The following is a 27,826-nucleotide window of genomic DNA, read 5'->3' on the forward strand; positions in this document are numbered from 1 at the left end:
CGCCATTAGGCCTCAGCGCAGACGGGGGAAGAGAAGGGGGATACGACAAAAAGTCGCATTCCCCCGAAGGGAGAGACAGAAAGCTCTGTTTCACCCTCCCCCCACATACATAACACCACCTAATAACCAAAAAAATTACTAAACTAGACAAAAAAAAACAACATAAAAAGTAAAAACAGACAGACTGCAGGCGAGCCGCAGCTGTATCACAGCGCCGCCACTTCCGGATATCTCCCCTAGACCTTGCTGTGGCAGATCTCCAGTGAAAGTATAATGAAGTTAACATTGATTTTGTTCTGGTTCAGTGCGTAGCCATGACACCCATTTCTCTCTCAATGTAAAGAAGCATTAATTAAGACACAAGGAACTGAAGAGGCTGGTTTACAAACAATAAACAGAAAGTGCTGTAGTAAGTCAGCGGGTTAGGCAGCATCCCAGGAGAAGATGGATAGGCTAAGTTTTGAGTCCGGACCCTTCTTCACATTGATTGCAGTAGGGAGGAGAAAGCTGGAAGAGAGGTGGGTGGCAGGACAAAGCCAGGCAAGTGATAGGTGAATACAGTGGGTTTTGATTGGAAGATGGGTGGACAAAGGCCAGAGACGACAGATGGCACAATGGGCTAAGTGTTCGGCTGGCAACCGGAAGGTAGCCGGTTCGAATCCCGCTTGGAGTGCATACTGTCGTTGTGTCCTTGGGCAAGACACTTCACCCACCTTTGCCTGTGTGTGAATGTGTGTGAGTGATTGGTGGTGGTCGGAGGGGCCGTAGGCGCAGATTGGCAGCCACGCTTCCGTCAGTCTGCCCCAGGGCAGCTGTGGCTACAGAAGTAGCTTACCACCACCGAGTGTGACTGAGGAGTGAATGAATAATGCGATGTAAAGCGCCTTGAGTATTAGAAAGGCGCTATATAAATCCCATCCATTATTATTATTAGAGATGGGAAGAAGATCATAATCGTAATTTATTAGCCGAGTATGTTTTGCAACATACGAGAAATTTAGTTTGCCATACAGTCATATCAAAAAAGCAACAAGACACCCAACTACATAAAAATTGACATAAACATCCACCACAGCGGCTCCTCCAAATTCCCCACTGTGATGGAAGGCAATAGAGTCTTATCTCCTTCCTCCTTTCCTCCCGCGGTCGGGGGAGTCGAACCATCCGCGATCATTCTCCCACGTCGGAGCGGTCGAACTCCTGCAGCTTGGAGTTCCCAAAATCAGTCTCTCACCAGAGACTGCGTGCCCAACGATGTTAAAGTCCGTGGGTTGGAGCACCAAAGGCCGACGCCTACTCCAAGATGTTAAAGTCCGCTGGCTCTGCGGTTTTGGAGCTCTAGATGTCCCAAACAAGAGGCCACCAACTCCACGATGTTAGGCCGCAGTGCCGACGGAGATACGACACGGAAAAAGTCGCATCTCCGTCAAGGAAAGAGACAAGAAAACTTTCCCCCACCACACTCCACATAATACAAAACTAAAAATAAACTAAAACATACATTTTACAACAAACTAAAAACACAAAAGAAGGAAAAGACGAAGACAGACCGTTGGCGAGGCAGCCATCATGCGGCGCCCCCTGATGGTATTGTGGGTCGATGGGAGAGATGAGACTTGAAATTGAAAGCCAGAGGAAGTTTGGTTTGGGGATGGCAAAGGGGATAGGGAGATGGAATAGTGGAAGAAATTGGTATGCATCCAGGTGAGGCACAGGAAATAAAGGGGGGAAAAGTGGTGGTGGGGGGGGTAGTTACCTAAAATGGGAACATTTAATTAATACTTTAATGCATTAATACTTTAATCAGCTGTTTAATAGACTTGATGGTAACGCTTCATCCGGCTTTTCCATTTTATAATGACCCTTCAGTTGAGTTGGCTGTACAAAATTATGATTTTAACAGAACTTTTTCTTCACAGCCATTTAATGCCACAAGGATAAATGCTGCGAACATAGAGAATCGGGTGAAAGAGCTCAATAAAACAGCAGATAACACAGAAAAGGCCAAACAAGGTTTCTGGGAAGAGTTTGAGGTAAATGTCATGATATTTTTTTAAATAACATGAAATCTTGCATTTTGATTACTTTAAGTAACCTGTAACTTGAGCAATTATCGCAATCATTTGATGCTCCTTTAAAAATTAATGGACACGCATATTAGTGAGTTACCACCTCCCTTAATCTGACAAGAAGGTTAACTATGTGGCCATAGAGTCATACAGCGTGGAAACAGGTCCTTCGGCCCAGCTTGCCCATGCTGACCAACATGCCCCATCTACATTAGTCCCACTTGCCTGCTTTTGGCCCATAAACCGACCGTATTCATGTACCTAACCAAATGTTTCTTAAATGTTGTGATAGTACCTGCCTCAACTACATTCTCCAGCAGCTTGTTCCATGTTCCCACCGCCATTTGTGTAAAAAAAAAGTTATGCCCTCAGGTTCCCATTAAATCTTTCCTCCCTCGCCTTAAACCTATGTCCTCTGGTTCTCAATTCCTCTACTCTGGGCAAAAGACTCTGGGTGTTTACCTGATCTATTCCTCTCATGATTTAGTACACTTCTATAAGATCAGCCCTCATCTCCTGCGCTCCAAGGAATAAAGCCCCAGACTGCTCAACCTCCCCCATGAGTCATGGCAACATCTTGGTAAATCTTCTTTGAACCCGTTCAAGCTTGATAACATCTTTCCTATAATGGTCCCAAAATACGGCCAATTTATGCACAAACATATGTAAAAGTGTGATAGGGAGGTGACCTGAACTACTGAAGGCCATATAACAGTGCCTGAAATGAGTCGCATGACATTAAACCTCATAAGCAATCTTTTTTAACAGGCTGCTCGGACACCATTTTAGTATCTTGTTCTGTTGAAAAAAAATCTATGTTTTTTGTCCACGGCAATAGTTTAATTTTTTCCCGTTCAGAGTAAGAAGAAGTGTGAGGTGTTGCATTTTGGGATGTCAAACAAGGGCAGGATCTACGCAGTAAATGGTAGGCCTCTTGGGTAGTGTTTTGGATGAGAACATACAGGGCAAGATTAGCAAGTAAGCTGATAGAAAAGTGAGCAGTTTTGCAGATAGTGAAGATGGTTGTGAAAGATTGAAGTAGGATCTGGATCGACTGGCCAGGTGGGTGGAGGAATCGTTGATGGAATTTAATACAGAAAAGTATGACGTGTTGCATTCTGGGATGTCAAACAAGGGCAGGACCTACACAGTAAATGGTAGGCCTCTGGGTAGTGTTGTAGAGCAGATGGATCTAGGAGTACAGGTGCATGGTTCCTTGAAGGTCGAGTCGCAGGTAGATAAGGTGGTCAAAAAGACTTTTGGCATTTTGTCTTTCATCAGTCAGAGTATTAAGTATAGAAGTTGGGAGGTCATGTTGCAGTTGTATAAGACGTTGGTGAGACCGCATTTAGAATATTGTGTGCAGTTCTGGGCACCATGTTATAGGAAAGATATTGTCAAGCTTGAAAGGATTCAGTATATCTTTACGAGGATGTTGCCAGGACTAGAGGGTGTGAGTATAGGGAGAGGTTGAGTAGGCTGGGTCTCATTTCCATGGAGCGCAGGAGGATGAGGAGGGATCTTATAGAGGTGTACAAAATGATGAGAGGAATAGATCGGGTAGATGCACAGAGTCTCTTGCCAGAGTAGGAGAATCGAGGACCAGAGGACATGGGTTCAAGGTGAAGGGGAAAAGATTTGATAGGAATCCGAGGGGTAACTTTTTCACACAAAAGGTTGTGGGTGTATGGAACAAGCTGCCAGAGGAGGTAGTTGAGGCTGGGACTATCCCATCGTTTAAGAGACAGTTAGACAGGTACATAGATAGGACAGGTTTGGAGGGATATGGACCAAGCGCAAGCAAGTGGGACTAGTGTAGCTGGGATATTGTTGGCCGGTGTGGGTAAGTTGGGCCAAAGGGCCTGTTTTCACTCTATATCACTCTACGACTAAGAAAATAGCAATTGTTTCACCAAGTCACAAAACTATAAGTGTAAATTAGGCTTCAGGATTATTTGATTGTAAATAAATAATTATCCACATGCTACCGAGCAGAAAGTAACTAACGTTCTGAAAATATAGCCGCACACTGAATTTCGTATAAAGGGGCAGTCCAGCTGACTGAATTTAATTTAAGTTCAAATTTAATTCAAGCATATGATATGCATTGCAGTATGTTTTCTCTAACAGCTCCTTCAGCAACAGGAACATAAACTATTGTATAGCAGGAAGGAAGGCCAGAGAATAGAGAACAAAAACAAAAACAGATACAAAAATATTCTACCATGTAAGTGAACATTATCATTAATTTTTGGAGTAGTGGTTTGCCTCGGGGACCGACTGCTGTTTGTGGTTTTTATGGGAATGTGCAAAGCAATAACCAGTAAGTTTGCAGATGAAACCAAAGTTGGTGGTATCATAGACAGTGAAGAATAGTTATCAAGAATTAGACCGGCAACTTGATCAGCTGGGCAAGTGGGCTGAGGAATGGCTAATGGAATTTAATTTAGCTAAGTGTGAGGTGTTGGATTTTGGGAAGTCAAACCTGTGCAGGACCTTCACAGTGAATAGCAGAGGGCTGGGGAGTGTTGTAGACCAGAGAGATTGAGGAATACACTGTTCTCTGAAAATGGCCTCACGGGTAGAGAGGGTGGTAAAGGAAGCTTTCGGTACATTGGCTTTCATCAATCAGAGTATTGAGTATAGACGGTGGGGCATTATGTTACAGTGGTACAAGGTATTGGTGAGACGGCATTTGGAGTATAGTGTTCAGTTTTCATCACCCTGCGATAGGAAGGATGTCATTAAGCTGGAAAGAATGCAGAGAAAATTTACGAGGATGTTGCCAGGACTCGAGGGCCTGAGCTACAGGGAAGGGTTGGGCAGCCTAGAGCTTTATTCCTCGGAGCACAAGAGACTGAGGGATTATCTTACAGAGATATAGTAAAGCATGAGAGAGTTAGAGTGAATGCACAATATTGTTTTACCCAGAGTAGGGGAATCAAAAAAACAGATTATATAGGTTTACGGTGAGAGGCAAAAGATTTAATAGGAACCTGAGGAGCAATGATTTCACTCGGAGAGTGGTGAATACATGGAACAAGCTGACAGAGGTAGTTGAGGCAGGTACTATAGAAACATTTAAAAGACATTTGGACAGGTATATGAATAGGAAACGTTCAGAGGGATTTGGGCCAAATGTGCGCAAATGGGACGCGTAGATGGTGCATATTGGTTTGGCATGGACATCTTGGGCCGAAGGGCCTGTATCTGTGCTGTATGACTCTATTTCTGTCTGTATTGTCATGCTATCTGGAATCTAGTGGAAGGCAAGTGCATAGTAAAGCTTGATTTGTGGAGAAGATGAGCTTGTTCATCAAATGGCAACAGAAACCATACCGTTAAGAATATGCTTGCATTCAACGATGAGTAGTATTGATTTGTTTTATTCTTGCATTTATCAGTTAAAATATATAAATTGAGTCAAAGTTTCCTATCTCTATTAGTTCCTGCGATTACTAACTATAGTAAAGTGTTCCACAGTGCGCAACTGAAATAAACAATTTGCCATGAGCTGGCATGAATCACGATGCGGCTATCAGATTATGATTTGCTTCCGTGTCCAACAGAGCTATACTAAATATAGCGCGATTTATTCTTGGAATGCCAGTTTGCCATCGCAGAAAAGCAATTTTTTTTTAATTGGAAAAATCATCTCTTCTAATGATCCTAATCATTGCCTTGTTTCTATAGTTGATAATACCAGAGTTAGCCTGAAGGAAGTCGATGAAAGTGTAGTGGGAGCTGATTATATCAATGCTAATGATATCACAGTAAGTATTTATTCATTTTCAAGATGGCTTATAATTTCTTTATTTTTTACTCTAAATATCACCATGATTGGCTTATTCTTCTTGCGTATGGCGTGCACAGCCTAAAGTTGTAGGACAACTTGTTCTATTTGATCTTATTTGATTGTGCACGCCGGGTTGATTGCATTCGATGAAACAGGGCGGACCACGTGAAGGTTGCAATCTCCCACCCCAACCGTGATTGGCTTTTTATACACAACTACTGCTTTTGTGAATCAAGACTTGTTTCAAGTTATTTAAGTCTATAAACGGCGACAAGGTAAATGTGGAATGTTTTTTGATGATTCATGGTTCTGGACAAGCAATTGGTGTCAGGTATAGGTGTAAAAGAAATATTCCCTTGTAATGCACTTCAGAAAATGCATAGCAGAAGATAACATGGTCAGTGAACTCTGCTATCAGCTACAATATTAACTGCAAGGAAAATTGTCAAAGGCTGACAAGGTCATTGTGGCGATGATCTGGTTTGTGGCTCCTGGTTTGTCTTGTGTAGCTGGTGAGTGGATTGTGAAGACCAGCAATTTTACTAATTTAGATCATGTAGAGAATACCCAAGTAACTTCCATGGGGGGGGGGGGGAGGAAATGGATGTGTTTAAATCTCGTGATCATGAAGTCATTGAAGATGACGGGCAATCTTTGGGTCATATTATGTGAAACGCAATGACCTTGCCAGAGGACTGTATCCCATGAGCTGATACTGAAGGCATGCTGCAGCCATGTGGGTTGTTCCACACTGGACTAATAGACCACCAAAGCCACAGAGAAAAGAACATATGACAGAGAAGCAGAATTAGGCCATTTAGCCCATCGAGTCTGCTCTGCCTTTCGATCATTGTTGATCAATTTTTCCCTCTCAATCCCATTCTCCTGCCTTCTCCCCGTCAAGATGTAGTGATTTATAAATTTTACTTGCGGTATTTATTATATTGATTTTGCACCTAGATCTAGTGAGTGCCATGATCATCAGTGACAGAGTGGTGGTAAATTATGGGACTGTTGGTGGATTGAATCTGGATTAGATTTACCAATATCATTGACAAATGAATTACTCATGGACATCCATTCCATAAAGGGCTGCCTACAATGTCTCCTTTCCTCTTAATTCCCTGCCCTTTCTCCTGCTCTTGATATTCTGAGCCTCATCCCATATTCAGTGGTGGTCAGTGCCCTTATTCAATAATCAATAGACAATTGATTAATGCTAAATCTTCCATCAGTTCAGCATTATAGTGGTGTACGCAATCGTCTTGTGTGGCACAAGTACATGAGTTGGGCAATTGAGTTATGAGCCATGTTAACTTCCATTATTTGTGGAACATCATACATGGTACCAAATAAGCCTATGCTCTAGTTCCATAACGTGTGGGAAATTTTGTCCAATCCTCTGGAGCAAAATAAACCTAAAAGGTATACATTGGAACAATGGTTTTCTTTATCCACATGTACCTGAAGAATGGAAAAAGTGGAGATGACTGTAAAAACTACATTGCAACGCAAGGCTGCCTTCAGAATACCATCAATGATTTTTGGAAGATAATTTATCAGGAAAATGCCCATGTCATTGTCATGACAACCAAAGAAATAGAAAGAGGAAAGGTGAGCAACTTCTTTTGCATGGATAAACATTTTGTTTACACCTCTTGCGTCAAAAGATAATTCTAGAATGTTTATAAAAATGTACAACACAGGAGTCAAGGAACCATTTGAAGAAAGCTATTATAAGGTGCAGGTTAAGTGTTGACCACCTTATTAGTATGAGGCTGAATTTATTGAAGCAGCTTTATGGAAGCTATTTTAATTCAATCCTGAATTAAATCCTGAGCTGTAGTTCCCACAGCACATTGCCACAACCACCCTGACGCCAGACATCCTCCTGGTCTCAGAGGAGACCAAAAACATCGTCTTGTTGGAACTGACAGTGCCATGGGAGGACCGTCTGGAGGAGGCCCACGAGAGGAAGATGACCAAGTACGAAGAGCTGGTCATAGACTGCCGTAAGCAGGGCTGGAAGGCAAGGTGTATGCCCGTCGAGGTTGGCTGCAGAGGTTTTGCAGGGCAATCGCTCTACAAAGCCTTGAGTGCATTGGGCATCAACGGAGTGGCGAGGAGAAGAGCCATCAAGAACACCACAGAGGCAGCGGAGAAGGCCTCAAGATGGCTCTGGATCAGGAGAGGAGGTCCATGGGGAGGAGCGAATGCCACCTGAACACAAGTCGTGGTCTGATCAACCCACGGCTGGGTCGCCTGGGTGAGGGTGTCTGATGTTGAAAGATCCGAAACACCCAATGACCCCAGGTTACATCACTGATGATGTGTTCAGGAGCATCAATAGATGTATTTTTATCAATCACTTGTTCCATACTTCCAGATATTCCAGTATTAAGCAGATTGAGTGGCCAAATGCACTGCCCTTTGGTCATTTGTATTTTCCATACAATATAACAGGAGACTGGCATGTCAATCATTGCCAGCTATCAGAGCAGACCCATTCATCCATACACTTCCCTTTAATCCATTATTTCGTATGCGCCACTAACTCCCTCATAATTCCCCTACCATCCACCAGACTGAGGTAATTTTACAAAGATATTTGACCCACCAGCACATCTTTGGGATGTGGGATGAAACCAGAACATCCAGAGGTAACTCGCGCGATCACAAGAGAACATGTGAATTCCAGAACTAGAGGCCTGGATGGAACCTGATGTGCTGGAGCATGAGGCAGCAGGTCAACATGTACCACCTTTGCTCCACTCCTCATGACAAATAACCCTTTGCAAAGGTAATTATCAATATTTTTTTAAACACTGCCTCAGAAAAACAGACAGCATAATCAAAGACTTGTCCCACTCCCATCATTCCTTTTTCTCCCTGGTCCCATCTTGTAGAAATACAGAGGCTTGAAAGTGCGCACCACCAGACTCAGGAACAGCTTTTCCCTCTCTATTATCTGAATAGTTCTGCTGTAAGCAAGGGTACTGTCCAATTCACCTGTACTCCATTAAGTACATTGGACTTGTCTATGGAACTGATGCGCTATAATGCTGAGAACAATATTCTGCACTGTATCTTCCCCTTTGCTCTATTTATTTTACTCAAGTTTGAACTGATTGTATCTATGTATGGTATATTCGATCTGCTTGGATAGCGTGCAAAACGAAGCTTTTCATTTTACCTCCATTAATGTGACGATAATAAATATGAACTTAAATGGAGCTAGAATTAACCGTTTGCTTTTAGGTTTCTGTCTAGCCTTTCAGTAAGATCGTGGCCGAAATTTTTTTATTTCAATGTTTAAGAAAGAACTGCAGATGCTGGAAAAATCGAAAGTGGACAAAAAATGCTGGAGGAACTCAGCGGGTGAGGCAGCATCTATGGAGAGAAGAAATAGGCGACCTTTTTCGGTTCGAGACCCTTTTTATCTCAATGCTACTGACAATCTGTCAGGCTCTGTCTTGAATAGACTCAGTGACTTCGCATCCACATTTCTTTTGGATAATGCATTCCATAGATTTCGGAAGTTTATATCATTTTTTTGTCACTTGTGTTTGCTTCAAGGTACTTCGGAGAAGTGTTGTCAGATAAGATTTATAGTTTAATGACCTGACATTGTTGATTTACTGCAAGAAAACTTTCCATTTCTCTCCAGAAAATATTTTCCATTACATGAGTCAAGAATTTATATTTTGTTGTTGCCACGGGCTCAGAATTTATAGAACTTAAGTAAATTAAATTTGAGGAAATATTCCTTTTTTTTGTTTTCTTTCTTCTATCGTCCGTCTCCAAACTCAGCCCGTTCCCCTTCCTTTGTCTGGCTGCATCTGCCTGTGACTTTTCACTTGGATACAGCGCGGAATCAGGCCCATTGGCCCACCGAGTCCACGCGGAGCAGCGATCCCACTGAATAAGGATCCCAACCCGAAACATCACCTGCCCATTCTCTCCCTAGATGTTTCCTAACCCTCTGAGTTCCACCAGCAGTTTTGCCCATTGACAATACTCCCTTTACTTGAACATCCCTCTATGCTATTGTCTAAGTCCAGGGCAGCTCCCAGGCTCTGGAACTCCCTCCCCCAACTGATCCGCAATTCCGTGTCCCTCACCATCTTCCAGTCCCGCCTCAAGACCCATCTCTTCACCTCTGCCTATCCTTAGCCCCACGTCCCCGCCCCTTTTCATCTGTGCATTAATTGCCTCATACTGTGTTTTGTATTGAATTCTGTCTTTACTTTGTGTACTAGTCATGTCTCTACTATTTATTTCATTCCCCTTACATGTTTTTCCTCTACATGCTCAATTTTTGTAAGGTGTCCTTGAGACTCTTGAAAGGCGCCCATAAATAAAATTTATTATTATTATTATTAAGTGAAGCCCTCCCTACAGACTTTATTCCATTCATACAAATAACCAGTAGAGGTCTCATTACCATCATACTTTTATCAATTTGTTTAATTGCTGCCATAAGCAACATGACTCATTCGCTGGATTGCTAAGTACTCCAACACATATAAGATCACTGATACTTTATTTTCCAAGCGAATGACTTTATCGTTTTGCAGATGCAAAGTGCCTGCCCGATGAAATGTTCCCAGCAGCTTGGATGGCAGACTTCTGAGACGGTTGACCGTCTATTGTAAAGACACAAGATCTCTCATTGCCTGTCCCTCAGCATCACGTTATGGCTTTCGCTGCAGAGTTTGGTACCCTCCACTCTCCCACCCTCATCCTTGTATTTTATTTTGCTGCCAAACCAGGTACACCACAGCACAACAACCAAACTAGGCTTCAGACCATTGTGTGTGTGCGCATTGTTTTGTGACCCTGGCAATAGACATAGGCATATTTCTGGGCATGTTGGCTCAGTGCCCCCATTGCAAAACTCACTTTATGTTTTTAATTGAATCATGTTCTTTGATGAAATCAGTACACAGCACATCACTAAGCTGAAGTGTTTGCATGCATTCTAAAAAGGTCCTTTCGAGAGGCTTTCCTACGTTATTCAAATGAACTGGTATGTTATGAATATTTTTGTTGTTGAATTTCATCCATATAATTTTTAAATTGCCTTATTATTCTTCATTATCTGCCGCTTACAGAATAAATGCGTTCGCTACTGGCCAGATTTGGAAACTTCAAAGGAGTATGGCTTGATTTCAGTGCGGAATCTGGAAGAACGCATGGCACAAGATTACATTGTACGTGACCTGGAGGTCACACGAATAGACCAGGTAGCCAAACGCTTGATCAGAATGTGTTCCACAGCATGAGCAGGGAGGAACTGCAGATGCTGGTTTACAACCGCTGTGTTGATCCACAGGATAATTAGGATGCATTTTTCTATAGGACGGTACAGTGGTGCAGCTGGTAGGGCTGCTGCCTCATAGCACCACAGACCCGGGTTCGATCCTGACTTTAGGTGTTGCCCGTGTGGACTTTGCACATTCTCCTTGTGTGACCGCGTGGATTTCCTCCGGCTGCTCTGGTTCCCACTCGCATCCCAAAGACGTTCAGGTTTTATAGGTTAATTTGTATCTGTAAATTGCCCCCTAGTGTCCAGAGTAAGGGACAACAGCGAGTTAGTGTGAATGGGTGATGTATTATGATCAGCGTGGACTCGGTGGGCTGAAGGGTCTGTTTCCATGCTGTATCTCTCCAAACGGGACTAAGATGGATATGTCATTGTGCTCTATGTACTGAAAAGCCATTTAACGGTTTTCAGTGAAATTACGTGTGAATGCTGTATTTTTGTAAGTTCTTTATTCAAATGTGACTTTAATCCAAGATCCTTTGCCGTTCTGTGCAGGGAGATGTCAAAGAACCCACTTTCAAGGAAAAGTAAAAGTTTGGTGTGCAGGCCAATCCCTGAGTTTAATATCACACAAAAAAACCCCCATATTAACTGGTCGCAGATATTATGCCCTTTGTGGTATCTCATTGTAAATGAAAAAAAGAATCCAAAAATGTTGGGAATACTGCACAGGCTGCATCTGTAGGGACAGAACCAGTGAATGTTTCGGGTCAAAGAGCCATCATCAGAATTGGAAAAAATAGGGAATACGTATATGTTTAAATTGCATAGAAGGTGGGGGAGAGACGAATAGGGCACAGTGCTCATTTATCCACGCTGCAACGTAAAACCTATTTGTTTTCTCATTCATCTAATTCTGACAAAGCATGAAAATCCAAAAAATAACCGGTAGGTGGGTGTAAAGCTGAAACAAAAGCAGAAAACGTTGGAAACACTCAGCAGGTCAGGCCGCATCTGTGGGAAGGAAAATGGAATTAGTATTGGAATGTGATTTATTATCATCACATGTACTGAGATGCAGTGAAAAGCTTTTGATCGTGTGCTATCCAATTAAATCAGATAATACTATACGTGAGTACCATCAATAGGTAGTGCAATGGGGTAAATACAATGCTGAATACAATTTTCTTCAACATTTCGAGTTTAGGTTTAATTTAGAGTAACAGGTGTGAGTTTTTTTCCAGAAGTGGGAAAGTGACAAAGGAACCTTGTAAAACTGCCAGGGACCTGCAGGACGTGACTGTTTAATCATTGAGTGATTGGGAGTGGTTCGAGAGTGAGGGCATAGATAAAAGTACACAAATAAAACAATGCAGGAGTTGTGAAATGCATAGGAGGCAGACATACCTCCTACCTGAAGACAGCTCTTGACTGATTTCCTGCTCTGTATTTCACAACTCCGAAAGGGAAAGTAAGGAGAGAAAATAAAACAAAAAAGCTGAGCCAATATCGCGTAGACGACTGATACAGACCAACATACCAAGTTGTCGACACAAGGAGCTGCAGATGGTGGTTTACCGAAAAGAACACAAAGTGATGGGGCAACTCAGCGGGTCAGGCAGCATCTCTGGAGAACATGGATAGACGATGTTTCGGGTCCGTTCCTTCTTCACACTGATTGTAGAAGGGTGGGGGCGGGGTGGGAGAAAGTTGGAGGCAGGACAAAGTCTGGCAAATGATAGGTGGATACAGGTGAGAGGGGGATTTAATTGGCAGATTGTTGGACAAAGGACAAAGATGAAAAGACACAAAGTGTGAGATAAGGATAGAAAAGCTCACATTGTGAAACCAGAGGAAGGAATATAGGTGGTAGAGGAGGTGGAAATGGAGAAATGGGCAGGGCACAGGGAAGAGAAGGGTGAAAAGGGAGGTGGGGGTTGTAGGTATTTAAAATTGGAGAATTCGGTGCTCATACTGTTGGGTTGTAAGCCACCCAACCGGAATATGAGGTGCATAGAAATCAAGTTACCTGAAGCTATAGAATTCAATATTGAGTGCAGAGGCTGCAGCATGCCAGGATAGCAGATGAAATCCTGTCCCTCAAGCTAGCATTAGGCCTCATTGTAAGGACAGGAGCCCACAAACCAGCACGACAGAGTGGGAGTGGGATGAGGAATTAAAATGACAGGCAACAGAAAGTGCACGGTCGCTGAACGGAGGTGATTCACAAAGTGGTCATCTACCAAATGCACTGCACTAGAATGGAAGAAGTCCAAGTGATGCACTGTCTCACCTGGAAAGACCAGGGTGATTTCGTTAAGTCACTTTCTTCTTATAAGTAACTTGGTACATTATGTTTGTCCGTTTTTTCCTATCTTTTTTTAAGTTTTCTTTTGGGGATTCTTTTGTTTTTCTATGTGGGGGAGGGGGTAGGGTAAGGGGGAAACCGTTTCCCAGTCGCTACCTGGCGAGGATGCGACTATTTCTCCAAGTCGCGGCCTACCAGATGGATCGGAGCGGCCTTTCCTACCGGAGACCGGGGACCGGACCAGAGCTTCGGCAGAGGCGGGGGGGCGCTGGATATACCGTGGAGCGGGCGAGAACTACTTTGACGAGGGCCGCCAGCGTTGCATCTCCGCCCAGCGCGGCCTGGGGACATCGGGAGCTGCGGAATCCGGTGGGAAGCGGTGGCCGTTTTGGAGGTCCAAGTCGCCGAGGTTGGCCTCCCAATCCGACGTCGGAGTTCCAACATCCCGGCGAGCGGGCCTGAGCGGCGTGCTGCCCGTAGAGGCGACTGCAGAGGGCTCGGAGGCCCCGACCACGGGTGAACATCAGAGGAAGATGACTGACTTGGGTGCCTTCCCTCACAGTGGGAAACTTTTGATTCTGCTGTGTGGGGATGTTTTATGTTGAACTCTATCGTGTTGTGTTCTTTATTTTATTGTCTGGCTGTATGGTGATCACATTTCACTCTGCAAACTGGCACATGTGACAAATAAATGTATCTTGTATCTAGGTAGTCATATTTATCGAGGCAATAATTCTGACTACATTTCACCTGTCCATTCCCTGACTCTTAAGTCATGCAGAAAAGACACTGATCTCCTTCCCCCACCCCCATCCCATTCCCCATCTTTCCTACCCAACAGAACACAGTTTCAGAAGTAGAGTAAGATAAGTGTTCACTATGTATATTTCATGATTCTGACCAAAAGCACATTTTTACACAGTTAGAAAAATAAAGATTTAAACTTCAGGTGGTGAAGTGCCATTGTAAATGTGTAAGCTTGTGTTAATGGTTATTGGATAATAGTGATTCAACTCCCTCTTCCCAAGGTTACATTGATACTTCCTGTACCAGAGATGGGTTTGTTTACCTTTTACCTTTGAAGATCAGGAGTTTGAACTTGAAATATGACAGAAGACTATTGTTCTCAGTCTGTATATGATTAACTGACATAGGAATTTGAGTGTGGAGTTCTACCGATGGTGTTTTTTTTTAATTCTCAGAGCAGCAAACATACTCTGACATCATATTTTAATTATGTCAGTATCAGACACTAGCACAAGCTGATTCCTGACAATAGAGCCTATACAATTACGTTGTTTATGTGAGGAAGAACAGTGAGTAAGAGCAAAAGATTAATGTAATGCAAGAAACTGCAGTTGCTGGTTTATACCAATAAAAGGCACAAAATGCTGGAGTAACTCAGCAGGTCAGGTAGCATTCCTGAGAACATGGACCGGTGATATTTTGTGTCGTGACCCTTCTTCAGGCTGATTGCAGGGGAGCATAAAAGAAAGCTGTAAAAGAGGAGGGGCAGGTCAGAGCAGTCTGAAGAAGGGTTTCAACCCAAAACATCGCCTATCATTGTTCTTCAGACCCGCTGAGTTACTTCAGTATTGCGATTTTGTATTTTGGTTCGATGCATTATACTCAACATGGGAAAGGACGGCATTTTCTATTGATGGATTTTGATTACAGAATGGACCAGGACATTGAAAACGTGCTGACAAGCATTTAATGATTTTATTTCACACAGAATGACCTTCCTCGGCACATATGGCACTATCAGTATCTCAGCTGGCCTGACCATGGGGTTCCCAATGAACCAGGAGGAGTGTTGAGTTTCCTGGACCAAGTAAACCGAGCGCAGCAGAGTATTCCAGACATGGGACCTATTATAGTGCACTGCAGGTACTTGGATAATTTCCACTTTGATCTTTGGATCACTTTAAACTGGCCACCACATACAGTTCCATCTCATAACACGAACAGCAGGAGTTTCAAGGATAATGGAGAGTTCAGTAATTGATTGAAAACCTGAGCTGTGGACTGTGTCATTATATTCAAAGTGAACTGGATGTTGGCAAAGTAGCACTTGAGGCTTAAGGCTTCGATTGCCACAGAGTTGTAAAAATCTATAATTTGCGCATTTAATCAAAGAATTTAAAGAGCAGGAGGTTGGGTGAAATTCTGAAGAGGGTGCAGCAACTCTAAATGTAAGGTTACTGCTACAATGTGAGGATCGGCCTCTTTAAAGGATAGTTCAATGGAACTTTATTATCTCATGTACCTAAGTGCAGTGCAATTCTATTTTTGCATACAGTTCAGTGACAATCCTACAATACATTGGGAACAATCATGCTATGTCCAAGAGTGTAAGATATGAGACCACACTGAATCAGTACACAAGAGTCGCTGCATTTCAGGCGCCATCTTGGACCCTTCAAGTCCAAAGTTAAAAAAAAATATTAGTCTTAACATGGCCATAAAAGGGCAGTCAATTCAAAACAAGGAGAGTTGATCAGTAGTGATCATCAGATGTGAGTGAGCATTTGAACTGTGTTGTCGGTAGGGAAGCATCGTTGATTCAGGGCGCAGTTAATGATGGAGAGTGTAGAGGCAGGGAAGGTGCTAAGATAGGAGCAGATTTCCAGTCGAAAGCCAGTCGCCAGGTTGGATGGGGGTCTATGAGTAGGGAGTAACCAGGGGAAGGCGGGAGGGAGGGATAGATCAGGTCAAGTCAAGGGTTTGGCAGATGTGGGGGTATCAAGATATTTGTGTCTGGGCTTTGAGAGATTTGATGTAGATGGATTTGTCAGTCTCAAACTCATCGGTATTTTAGACAGAAATGGAACATGGTTCTTTTCTCCACTAACAATTCCTAAGTATCCTCATTGATTTATGGAAATTAATCCTATTTCCAAGTCTAAACCCATTTTAAAATTCTGTGTGTGAACTCCAATCAAAAGCTACTGTCTTGATATTCTCCGTCAATTTCCCCTTTTAATTAACATTTTTATTTCTTCTCAGTGCTGGCATTGGGAGAACAGGAACCATAATTGTCATAGATATGTTAATATCTGACATCAGTAGACAAGGTAAGAAAAAAAAAGGAAAGGACATATATGATCTACAAGGAGAGTAACTTTTCAGTTGGATCTTGTTCTATGCAGGTAATAAAGAAAAATCACAATTTTCTCACAGTCTGGTCTGCGTAGCACGCAACAGAAAGCTTTTCACTATCTCGATACAGGTGACAAAAAAACTAAACTAAGCAGTCATGTCATGAGAGTTAGATTTAGCTCTTGGGGCTAAAGGAATCAAAAGATACGGGGAGAAAGCAGGAACGGGGTACTGATTTTGGATGATTAGCCATGATCATATTGAATGGCAGTGCTGGCTCGAAGGGCCGAATGGCCTAATCTTGCAACTATTTTCTATATTTCCATGAATAATGCTTGCAAAGTGTGTCTTTCTTCCCCCAACAATTTTATTTTGTCAGCATTACATTTCCCTTGTTATTTATCTCATCTCAGTTCAGTTCAGTTTTATTTGTCATATGTAGGTTAACACAGGGTCAACGGTACAATGAAATGTTTTTGACAAGACAACGGGTCACCTCAGCAATGATATTACAAGGATAAAATTAAGGTAAAATAAAGATAAGATAAAAGTGACATTGGTAGGTAAAAGACAATAATAAATAAAATAATCAACATATATGATGTGTTTATGAGTTTAGAAGCCTGGCGTTCAAACCTCAGTCTTCTCAGGAAAAAGAGCCGCTGGCGGGCTTTCTTAGTTATTGTTCCTTAGTTATCTGCCTATTATAAATAGTGGCCTTAACATGGCGTTCAGTCACTTAAGTGATACTCCAGTTGGATCCCTCTCTAGGTGGGCATCTTACATGCCTATTTGATTCACAGGCAAATTGGAGTTTGTTGAACCCAATATAAAATTAATCGCAGTTTTGAGTTTTATACAAAAACCCATGCACCCTGCTTATTATTGCTGTTTGTATTTGCACTGAATATCTGAACTGGTGATTTTGAATGGGACTGATCAAGTTAACAAAAAATAATCAAAAATATTTATCACCTTTTAGCTTTGTACGAGATTTGCTTTTCATAACTTCAGGAAAATATAATGGCCATGTGCTGGCTGCTGTACACTCCAGCCTTGGATCGGCAAACCACATCATGCTGTATGAGGTCCAAACTTAAAAAATGGCTCATAGCTCATTAATCAACAACAACTCTGTGTGAACACGCACTGCCTGCCAACTGCCCATTGCTATGTGATACAATCCACGGCAATAACTTTTCATTGACTGTATTCACAACCACGTCAGTAGTGTGAAGCAGCGATTAGTCCTGCTGCCACACAACTCCAAGGGTTTCCGGGGTTTCCTGGATCCAAAGGCATACTGGCCAGTTAGACGCAAAATGCTAGAGTAACTCAGTGGGTCAGGCAACATCTTTGGAGAAAAGGAAAAGATGACGTTTCAGGTCGGAATCCGTCTTCAGACTTTTTCTCCAGGGATGTTACCTGACCAGCTGAGTTACATCAGCCTTTTGTGTCTATCTTCGGTGTAACCAACAACTGCAGCTCAGTCGGTTATTTGGGCATTGTGAATCGCACCAGTGTGTAAATGGATGGCAGGAGAGTCGTGAAGATGTTGATGGGCCTGTGAGATAAATGGAAATGTGAGGGAATGGGACCGATGGGAAGGTTCTTAGTCAGCATAGAGGCAATTAGCTGAATCATCTTCTATGTTGTAAGGAAATAGTAAAAAAGTGAAATGCAACACAAGGACATGAAATTGTTAATTTCTAGGTGCATCATTCTCTATACATAATCCATATCTTTATACATTTCCATAAGTGTTTCTATACTATTCAATGATTCCAAACTTTAGTGGACTCCAGATGGATATTTTTTCTGGAATTGGTGTCCTATTTAAATCTCATACCATTGGCTTACTGTAGATAGCTCACTGCAATAATCTGAGATGTTTCTAATCCAATTGCCTACTAATCATCTGAAGAAGCACGAGTTTTCAATTTGCATGCACCAAGATAGTTTTAGATGGAGAAATTGCGATACAATATAATAGTCACATACTGTAAAGAATGCCTTACAATAGTTCAGTCATATTTAGAATGCCTATAAGGGCGCTTAATTCATATCTATTTTCCCCACCCTCCATTTGTGTGGATGGATAAGTATTTCTGTCATTCCGTCTCTAGGCTTGTCTGGGTGCATGACCCAAGGCTAACATACCTTGTTTCATTGCTAATCCCTCCACTACTACTCAGCTGCCTACAATGATTTAGCTGAAATAAGACTTTATTGTATTTGAACATATGGATCTTAGCAATGCATCACCAATTATGATGCACTAAGGTAAATTATTGTTCAAGCATGACTTAGTTTTATACCAATGTTTCCTTATTGTTGTTAGTTTGATACACATTTCTCGTACTTTTTGTTTTCTCTCACATTGTTACATATCTCTTGTTTTCCCATTTGCTTAATGTCTTTATTCTTTTTTTCGTCTCTTAATGCAAGTAATTCCAATCTATCTGCACAAACAGAACCCAGCAGTCCAACGCACTGAGAGAACAGATGGCTAACTTTAAGAAAGAGACATTGTGAAAGAACATGCAAAATATAACTAGGTTTAAATTAAAATAAGCCATTAGCATCATAGAGGATTAGAGGAATCCAATAGCACAGCGTTAAGGAAGACAGACTTTGAGAAAATAAAAATATCCCATATCTGCATTCAGGACTTTATACCAGTGGCCAAACATGTGCAAACAAAGAGAAAAAGCATGGGACAGAAAAAACAACTGAAAATAAGAGAACGATATGTGTTAGTTATGACATGGTATTGAGTAAATGGAGTAAGAACTTCATATTTATATTTGATGTAAGGAGAAACTAAATAGAAGCAGGAGTAGGGCATGTGAACCTTCAAACCTATTTCTCTATTCAAGTGGTTCTCCATCGTGGTGGAAGATGAAATGAATTGTGTTTTGCTCAAGATTCCAGCATCCAGGGTCACTTGGACAGGTTGGGTGAGTGGGCAGATGCATGGCAAATGCAGTTTAATGTGGATAAATATGAGGTTATCCACTTTGGTGGCAAAAACAGGAAGGCAGATTATTATCTGAATGGTGTCAAGTTGGGAAAAGGGGAAGTACAACGAGATCTGGGGGTCCTTGTTCATCGGTCACTGAAAGTAAGCATGCAGGTATAGCAGTCAGTGAAGAAAGCAAATGGCATGTTGGCCTTTATAACAAGTGGAATTGAGTATAGCAGCAAAGAGGTCTGTCTGCAGTTGTACAGTCCCCTAATGAGACCACATCTGCAGTATTGTGTGCAGTTTTGGTCTCCAAATTTGAGGAAGGACATTCTTGCAATTGAGGGAATGCAGCGTAGGTTCACAAGGTTAATTCCCGGGATGGCGGGACTGTCATATGTTGAAAGAATGGAGCGGCTGGTTTTGTATACTCTGGAATTCAGAAGGGTGAGAGGGATCTTATTGAAACATATTGATTATTAAGTTTTGGACATGCTAGATGCAGGAAACATGTCCCTGATGTTGGGTGAGTCCAGAACCAGGGGCCACAGTTTAAGAATAAGGGGTAAGCCACTTAGAAAGGAGATGAGGAAAAACCTTTGCACACAGAGGGTTGTGAGTCTGTGGAATTCTCTGCCTCAGAAGGCAGTGGAGGCCAATTCTGTGTATGCTTTCAAGGGAGAGTTGGATAGAGCTCTTAAGGATAGCAGAGTCAGGTGATATGGGGAAAAGGCAGGAATGGGATACTGAGTGTGTATGATCAGCCATGATCACAGTGAATGACGGTGCTGGCACGAAGGGCCGAATGGCCTACTCCTGCACATATTGTCCATTGTCTATTGTCAGACTACAATAAATAAGCGCAGAGATTCACTGAAATACTGCTTTGATGGAGCATTGCGGTAATGAAGAGAGACAGGGTGGAGTGAGTTTGTTTTCCCTGGAGCAGAAGAGGTTGAGGGGGGACCTGATAGAAGTGTAAAAAATTATGAGGGGAGTAGATAGTATAAACCTTTTTCCTATTGTAGGTGGGGCACAAAGACAAGAGTGCATAGGTTTTAAGTGAAATATAGGAGGTTTAGAAGGGATTAGCAGGGACATTTGTTTTATGCCGGGGGTGATAGGAATCTGACTGAAGAGGTGTTGCGATGGCAGGTACTTGCACAAGATTAAAGAAGCATCCGTTCAAATACTTGAATCTGCAAGGCATAAGAAGCTGTCGACCTAGCATGGGCAAATGGAATTAGTGTAGGTTGGTGCAAGGGCAGCACGGATATGATTGACTGAAGGACCTGTTTCCACAATGTGCAGCTCACTGTCTCTGGAACCTGCTTCCTCAAGGAATGGTGAAAGCAGTCATTTTTAATATTTTTGAGACAATGGTAAATCAATTCTTAATAAGCAATGGAATGAAAGAATGCCACAAGTCGACAAGTACGCAGAAATGAGGTTGCAGTCTAATCAGACGTAATTATACTGAATGGCAGAGCTGTCCTGAATACCCACATGACCATGTTCCTAGTGTCGATGAAAGGGCATTGACCTGGATATTTAACTGTTTCTCCCTTTACAGATCTTGCCTAAGTTGCTGACTATTTTCACCATTTTCAGTTTTTACTTTGAAATGTAACATTTGATCAGTCCAAGTCCAAAGACCAGTGCTACAGCGAGTATTCGTTCCTGTGCACTGAGACACAGTCATGATCACTGGCAATTTGTGGTGTGTGTGAATAATGCATTGTTTCCCTTGGCAATGCGCAGTTCACAATGAACAGTAATTCAATAGCATGCACCTGCCAATCTGTTTATGTACAACTTGTGTCTTCAGAGCTTTAGCTTGATGGGGCAGCTGTCCACAAAACCCCAGCACTGCTGGAAACAATTGTGAAGGCTTCTGTCAAAATGTCTACAAAGGCTGCAGGGCAGGGAGTGTTGACCTGACCTATCTTTTTCTATCTTTACCACAAGGGTGAAAGGAGGAACCACAGGCTCTGCACCAGTGATCCCAGAATGTGTATCCCCCTCCCCCCTCCTCCCACAAACTCCCCTCCTCTCCCAAATCCAAATTATGTGCAAAGTAGAAGCCAAAAGTGATTCACCCCACAGACGAGAGCACGAGGAAGAAATTCCATGAGCTCATTCAGCGTCTTGCATACACGCCCACAGTCAATGTACGCATGCACACGCACACAATAAGAGGGACGACAATGGGAGATGTTATCCCACTTTCCTATTGTACACACTAAGGGCAATTTACAGAAGCTAGTTGGCCTACAAACCTGCCAGTCTTTGAAATATAGGAGGAAACCGAGCACCTGGAGAAAACCCACTCAGTCTCAGATAGAATGTACAAACTCCACACAGACAGCACCTGTGGTCAGGATCAAACCCGGATCTCGGGCGCTGTGAGGCCGCAGCTCTGCCACTGACTTTCAATTTACAACTAATCTGGAAAATACGCATGGCAATGCTAGGTGTTAATTTCATAGTGTGATTTATATTAAGTTGCAATATTAGGTAATAATCCTGTAGTGATTGTATTCAGCTTCAAAGCGTGTCTGTTGTAACTGCAAGCATTCAAAAGAAGGTTATTTTAATCAAAATGAAAAATACGGGAACAAAATCATTATTTTCCCCAAATAGGTTTGGACTGTGATATAGACATCCCAAAAACTATCCAAATAGTACGGAAACAAAGATCAGGAATGGTACAAACTGAGGCTCAGTATAAGTTCATATACATGGCTGTACAACAATATATTGAAACTGTTCAGAGAAGACTACAGGAAGAACAGGTAATTATCTAATTTATTATTCATTCAATGACTCAAAACATATAATCACAAAGAAAATCCTTTCTCATTACTTGGAAAAACCTTTACAAAGTAAACATAAACGACTATTTTTATTGAACCCAGCACAAGCCTGCTATTCTATAAGGTCTAATGCTTACTTTTGTACTAACTAATGTAATTTGAATCTTGCGTGTAAAATGAATGGATTGGTGGGTACCTCATATTGTTTCATAGTGGTTGTCTGAAATATAATTGTGTTATGAGTGAGGTTTTGCTTTCAAAGCTAATATGTTATCTACCTGAGATCTATAAATGTCTCTGCTCTTTCTGAACTGTGCCACAGTAGTAATCTAGGCAATTGGAACTGTCAACGGATACGGTGTGATGAATGCTGTGTTCATTCTATGCCTGAACTGTGTTTTATCTGTTAAGTGTCCCTTTAGCCAGAGCTATAATTAAATGCACTTTGAACTAAAATGGGATATCAGGGTGCAAAGTGGAGATTAAAATTGCAGAGTGCTATATAAAACGATAGTTGCAATCCTGATGTTTAAAGTATCTGAGCATTGTTTGTTCCAGAAAAACAAAACTAAGGACCGAGAGTATTCTAATATCCGATATCTTCCTACGGAGGTGAAGACCAAAAGACAAGCAGGCACATCTCGTGATTTTTCATTGTAAGTAATCTTGTGTTACTGCAGATTGTGTAGATACTGTATTTATACACTGAGGCTTGGAGTTTCCACTCTCCTACTCTGAATATTTTGCTTGCAACTGGCCAAACCTGTTCAAAATATTATAGAATTTCAAGCATAAATTATGTTCTTCTAAACCACTCTGCTCGCACGCAGTACTTTTCACTTCACTAGTGTCTAATGGTTTATTTTGAGCAAATCTGGTAGTTTATTGCTCTGTTATGATCACTTTCGAGTTGTGAGACATATCCATAAAAATATTTGCAGCATCTGTTCAAGTACATTTAGAGAGAGAAAATACCTTACAAACTGCAGTTGTTTCTTGATGAGTTTGATTTATTATGTCAGTTGCATGGATGGTGCTAATAGAGCTGTGACCCCACAGCGCCAAAGGCCTGGGTTCAATCCTGATCTCAAATGCTGTCCGTGTGGAGTTTGCACGTTCTATTTATGACCACAAGGATTTCCTTCCGAGCTCCAGTTTCCTCCCACGTCCCAAAGACACGGATTTGGCAGGTCAGTTAGCCACTGTAAATTGTCCCGAGAGTGTAGGTGAACGTTTGAATCTGGGTGGGGACTTGATGTGAATGGCAAAAAAAAGATTATCAAATCTGGGAGAAAAAAAATCTAAAATTGGATTAGCATAGGATAGTGTAAAGGGGTGGTTTACAGTCAGCGCAGACTCAGTGGATTAAAGGGCCTGTTACCATGCTGTCTCTCTTTCAGTCTGTGTTAAAGAATTTGAAGTTACTATTATTTTCTTCATCCTCTGAAGGTCAAAAGAAGAATCATCCTGTCTTTATGAAAATTTAAACATCAAAACTTCTAAAGCATCAGGAGGCAGCAATGCAAAAAGATAAAAGCACCAAGTGAACTGGCTGCGTACGTATGATTTTATAAAGATTTTTGGAAAGAAATTGGCGCCCCATTCATTGGAGTATGAGCCATTGATTTTACGGAGAGCAGGTTTCATTGCGTTCAGAAAAATTGAAGTTGGGTGTTGAGTACAACGGTTGGCCAATACCTTTGTATGTTTTACTATTGGCGACTAAAAATAATGATTCCCCTCTTTTTCTTATACCGACAATGCACACTTTTTACGCGATTCTGTTGAATTCGTGTCGTCACCCACCCTGATTTAGGATGCTGTTCATCTGTCAAGATACATGGTTTGGATGTCAGCTGTGCTGCTTTTCTCTCTTATCCCGTGCGGCGTTTGCTCTTTGGCTCTTCTTGTGGCTTTGCACACCTATAATCCTCCTCACTCAATCATACGCCTGACATTCACCTTACTCCGTGAAGGTCGGGTATGACCTTCAGTCTCCAGCCCAGCCTCTCTCATTTCCCCAAGGGTCTACTGTTGCTGATCCTTCAGACTCTTCATACTGTAATCCTCGTTCCCTTCTACACTATACCGTGGACTCTCCGATCTCCCTGCCTTTACTCCACTACTATGCTGGTAAACTCTTCTATTACCTTTTATTATATGGATTAGAATCATGTAAAAGGATACGGGCTGAATGCAGGCACATGCGACTAGTCCAGAATGTAACTTTGGGTCGGCATGAGCGAGTTGGTCTGAAGCATTTATGACTCCACGACTCTATTCTATTCATTCTGAATTAATCCCTGATCTCCGTACACCACAACCTGAGCACCTTCTATCATTCTCACTGTGATATTCGCTGCTTGCTTTGGTTTCCTCATTCCTGACATTCAGCTGTCGTCCCAACCTCGGGTGCTGTCAGTGTGGAGTTTGCATATTCTCCTTGTGTCCACGTGGGATTCATCCAGGTGCTCCGTTTTCCTCCCACTTCCCAAAGATGTGTGGGTTTCCGAAGCAGGCTGAGAGGCCTGATAACAGTATCTAAGAGTATGAGACACATAGATAGGGTAGTTTTAATTATTTTTCTTTGTGGTAAAGGTTTCCAAATCAAGAGTATGTAGGTATATGGTGAATAGGTTTTGTAGGAGTTCAGAGGAGTATGCTTACTTTACAGTCAGAATAGTTCATATCTAGTTGTAGGTTAATTGGCTGCAGTAAAATTTCCCATGTAGGGAATGGATGTAAAAGTGGGATAACATAGAACTAGTGTGCGCAGCAGCATCTATGGAGCGAAGGAAATAGGCAACGTTTCAGGCCGAAACCCTTCTTCAGACTGAAGAAGGGTTTCGTCCCGAAACGTTGCCTATTTCCTTCGCTCCATGGATGCTACTGCACCCGCTGAGTTTCTCCAGCATTTTTGTGTACCTTCGATTTTCCAGCATCTGCAGTTCCTTCTTAAACACATAGAACTAGTGTGAATGGGTGAACGATGATCGGCCATGGACTCAGTGGGCGAAGGGCCTGTTTCCAAGTACTAAGACTGCCGCTGATGGTATGACAAGAAAGGAGCTCCTGACATGACTTCCCGACCCTCCGCGTTACTCCAGCGTTTTGTGTCTATCTTCAGGTTAAACCAGCATCTGCCATTCCTTCGTACGCATCCTCTCTTTATCTGCCTGATCCACCACTTTCTGTTCCACTACCATCTACCTACCGGCAGCTGGGGTTCAGCCCACACACTCACACGTGTAAAATGCAACGCACTCGGCACTATCTTGCAAGGGTTTGCTTATCCAGTTGATAATCAACTGGTTTCCTGTGAATCATCCACACAATGTTAAATTTGGATCATTGCAATCCAGTTTTGGCAGGGTCAAATCCACATTGTGTAATGTCATCAACTATCTACACTGTATATTCACGGCATGCTCTTCAATTTGTTGCCTGGTATGAGCCATGCTAAAAATTAGTGCTCTCAATTCGTGCATTATATTGAAAGCACGTCAACATAACAAACTCCAGCTCAATGCCAATAAATGGTGTGGTTTCTCTCAGCTTATTGTCCCTTAGCTTAATCTTCATCTTTAATGTTTGGAATGTCCTTTATTCCTTTCATTAAGCACCATCATCCAAACCAGTATAGCAATCAAGTGAACTTCTATTTGAAGATATAAATGAACCCTAAACTATTCGTACAATTATAGAGCATATTTTGTAACTGCTCATATAAGAGGTGGTACAGTATATCCTGTTAATGATAAAATATTTGGTAATCTCATAAACATTTGCAGAGCTGTTTGTCATCCGATATTGTTTGAATAGTTTTCTCAAACTCTAATTTCTCCTACCATATATTCAAACCTCAGCAATAATAAAGTGTCATAAGGGGTGGCACAGCGGTAGAGTTGTTGCCTTACAGCGCCAGAGACCCAGGTTCTGATCCTGACTACGGGTGCTGTCTGGCCAGATAGGTTTCCCCCGGGTGCTCCGGTTTCCTCTCAAAAGATGTACAGGTTTGTAGGTTAATTGGCTTTGGTAAAGATTGTAAATTGTCCCTAGTGTTTAGGCTATTGCTAGTGTACAGTCGGTGTGGACTCGGTGGGCTGAAGGGCCTGTTTCTGCACTGTATCTTTAAACTAAACGAAACCACATCATATCATATCATGTCTTTTTTTTTGTTCTCTTCAGTATTTCCTCTGTTTACATAAAGCTTCGGCCTGCACCTGCATTGACGATTGTTCAACCACAGCTATCTCTGGATCCCTGTGCTCTGCACTTCTGTGAACCAAATGCCTGAAGAAAACTGCCTTCCAAAAACTGTTTAATTTATTAAGTAGGGAAGATATTTTTTTAAATTATACTGTTATTTGTCAGCTTGTATTTAGAAATGTACTTCTAAGTGCCTCTCCTTGGAATTGATAAATGGATGAGTTTAATTTTCCTATGTTAAAATTTAATGATTAATCTATGCATTGCTTTCGGGGAGAAAAAGATAAATGTTTGACAAACTATAAGCTCTTTTTTTCATGTTATGTTCTCCCTGGTTTTTTTTTGTATAAAAAAAAAGATAAATTATTAACATTGTATTTTGCAAATGTATTTTAATATAAATGTTGCAAACAGCTGCAGTGCTGCTTAAGATGTTCTGGTGGTACCTGCCCATATAGCAACAATCCTGGCAGTAATACATTTATATACTCGACAACAGTGCCTCAAGCAGGAATTAAGTGGTAGTGCAACTTTGACATGCAGTAGAAAAAACATTGAAACCATCAGCCTGGAAACGGAAGGGCATTTGTTGTGGGCCAACATATTGCTTGCAGCAGGATATACCGTGCGCAATGAAATGCCTTTCCTTCACGGCAAGGAAAATTGGTGAATCCAATGCTGGGGCAGGGGCTGGTATGTTGCAGGAGCAAGTCCGAAGGATGCGGGGAGGTGGTCAGAAGGGGACATGGGCAAATTGGTAGGAAGATAGTTTGCGCCGAGTAAGTATAAGATCAAGACCAGGATCAGTAAAAGGATTAGACCAGGAGTATAGCAGAAGGGGTTGGCTGGGGTACCTGAGTGGAGCTGGGAAAGCTGGAGGGAGAGGTGATCAGTAATTGCAGGAAGGAACTGCAGGTGCTGGTTTATGCCGAAGATCGACATAAAGTGCTGGAGCAACTCAGTGGGTCAGGCAGCATCTCTGGAGAAAAGGAACAGGTGACGTCAGCTGTTCATTTTCTCCAGGGATGCTGCCTGACCCACTGAAGGTAGAGGGAGGTTAAAGACCAGTAAGTAGGTAAAGGCCAGAACAAATCAGGGCTGGCAACAGATGACCAAGGAAGGGTGAAGCCTTTAATGGCCCATTGTTGTCTGGGGAAGAGGTGATAATGAAGGGAAGTAAACAGTGGAACTAGTAGAATGACTAGGGTGTGGAGGGGGGGGGGGAATCCAGCGGTTACTTGAAATTAGAGAAATCAATATTCATACCGCTGGGTTGTAAAAGGCCCAAGCAAAAT

General features: G+C 42.1%; 1 protein-coding gene across 3 annotated transcripts in view; it reads left to right on the forward strand.

Moving 5' to 3' along the window:
- LOC116990326 (tyrosine-protein phosphatase non-receptor type 11-like) overlaps positions 1-27,261 on the forward strand; it is a 102,452-nt gene extending 75,191 nt beyond the window's left edge. For all 3 annotated transcript variants that reach the window (XM_033047844.1, XM_033047846.1, XM_033047845.1), the window contains 11 exons: positions 1,920-2,033; positions 4,200-4,296; positions 5,763-5,842; positions 7,336-7,479; positions 10,980-11,111; positions 15,175-15,329; positions 16,449-16,516; positions 22,150-22,301; positions 22,881-22,978; positions 23,772-23,878; positions 26,511-27,261. In XM_033047844.1, the coding sequence (XP_032903735.1) occupies positions 1,920-2,033; positions 4,200-4,296; positions 5,763-5,842; positions 7,336-7,479; positions 10,980-11,111; positions 15,175-15,329; positions 16,449-16,516; positions 22,150-22,301; positions 22,881-22,978; positions 23,772-23,856 (1,125 nt within the window). In that variant the 3' untranslated portion in view covers positions 23,857-23,878; positions 26,511-27,261. The remainder of the gene's footprint in view (positions 1-1,919; positions 2,034-4,199; positions 4,297-5,762; positions 5,843-7,335; positions 7,480-10,979; positions 11,112-15,174; positions 15,330-16,448; positions 16,517-22,149; positions 22,302-22,880; positions 22,979-23,771; positions 23,879-26,510) is intronic.
- The last annotated feature ends 565 nt before the right edge of the window (positions 27,262-27,826 follow it).

Source organism: Amblyraja radiata, chromosome 31 (genome assembly GCF_010909765.2).
Source record: "Amblyraja radiata isolate CabotCenter1 chromosome 31, sAmbRad1.1.pri, whole genome shotgun sequence".
Lineage (NCBI taxonomy): Eukaryota > Metazoa > Chordata > Chondrichthyes > Rajiformes > Rajidae > Amblyraja > Amblyraja radiata.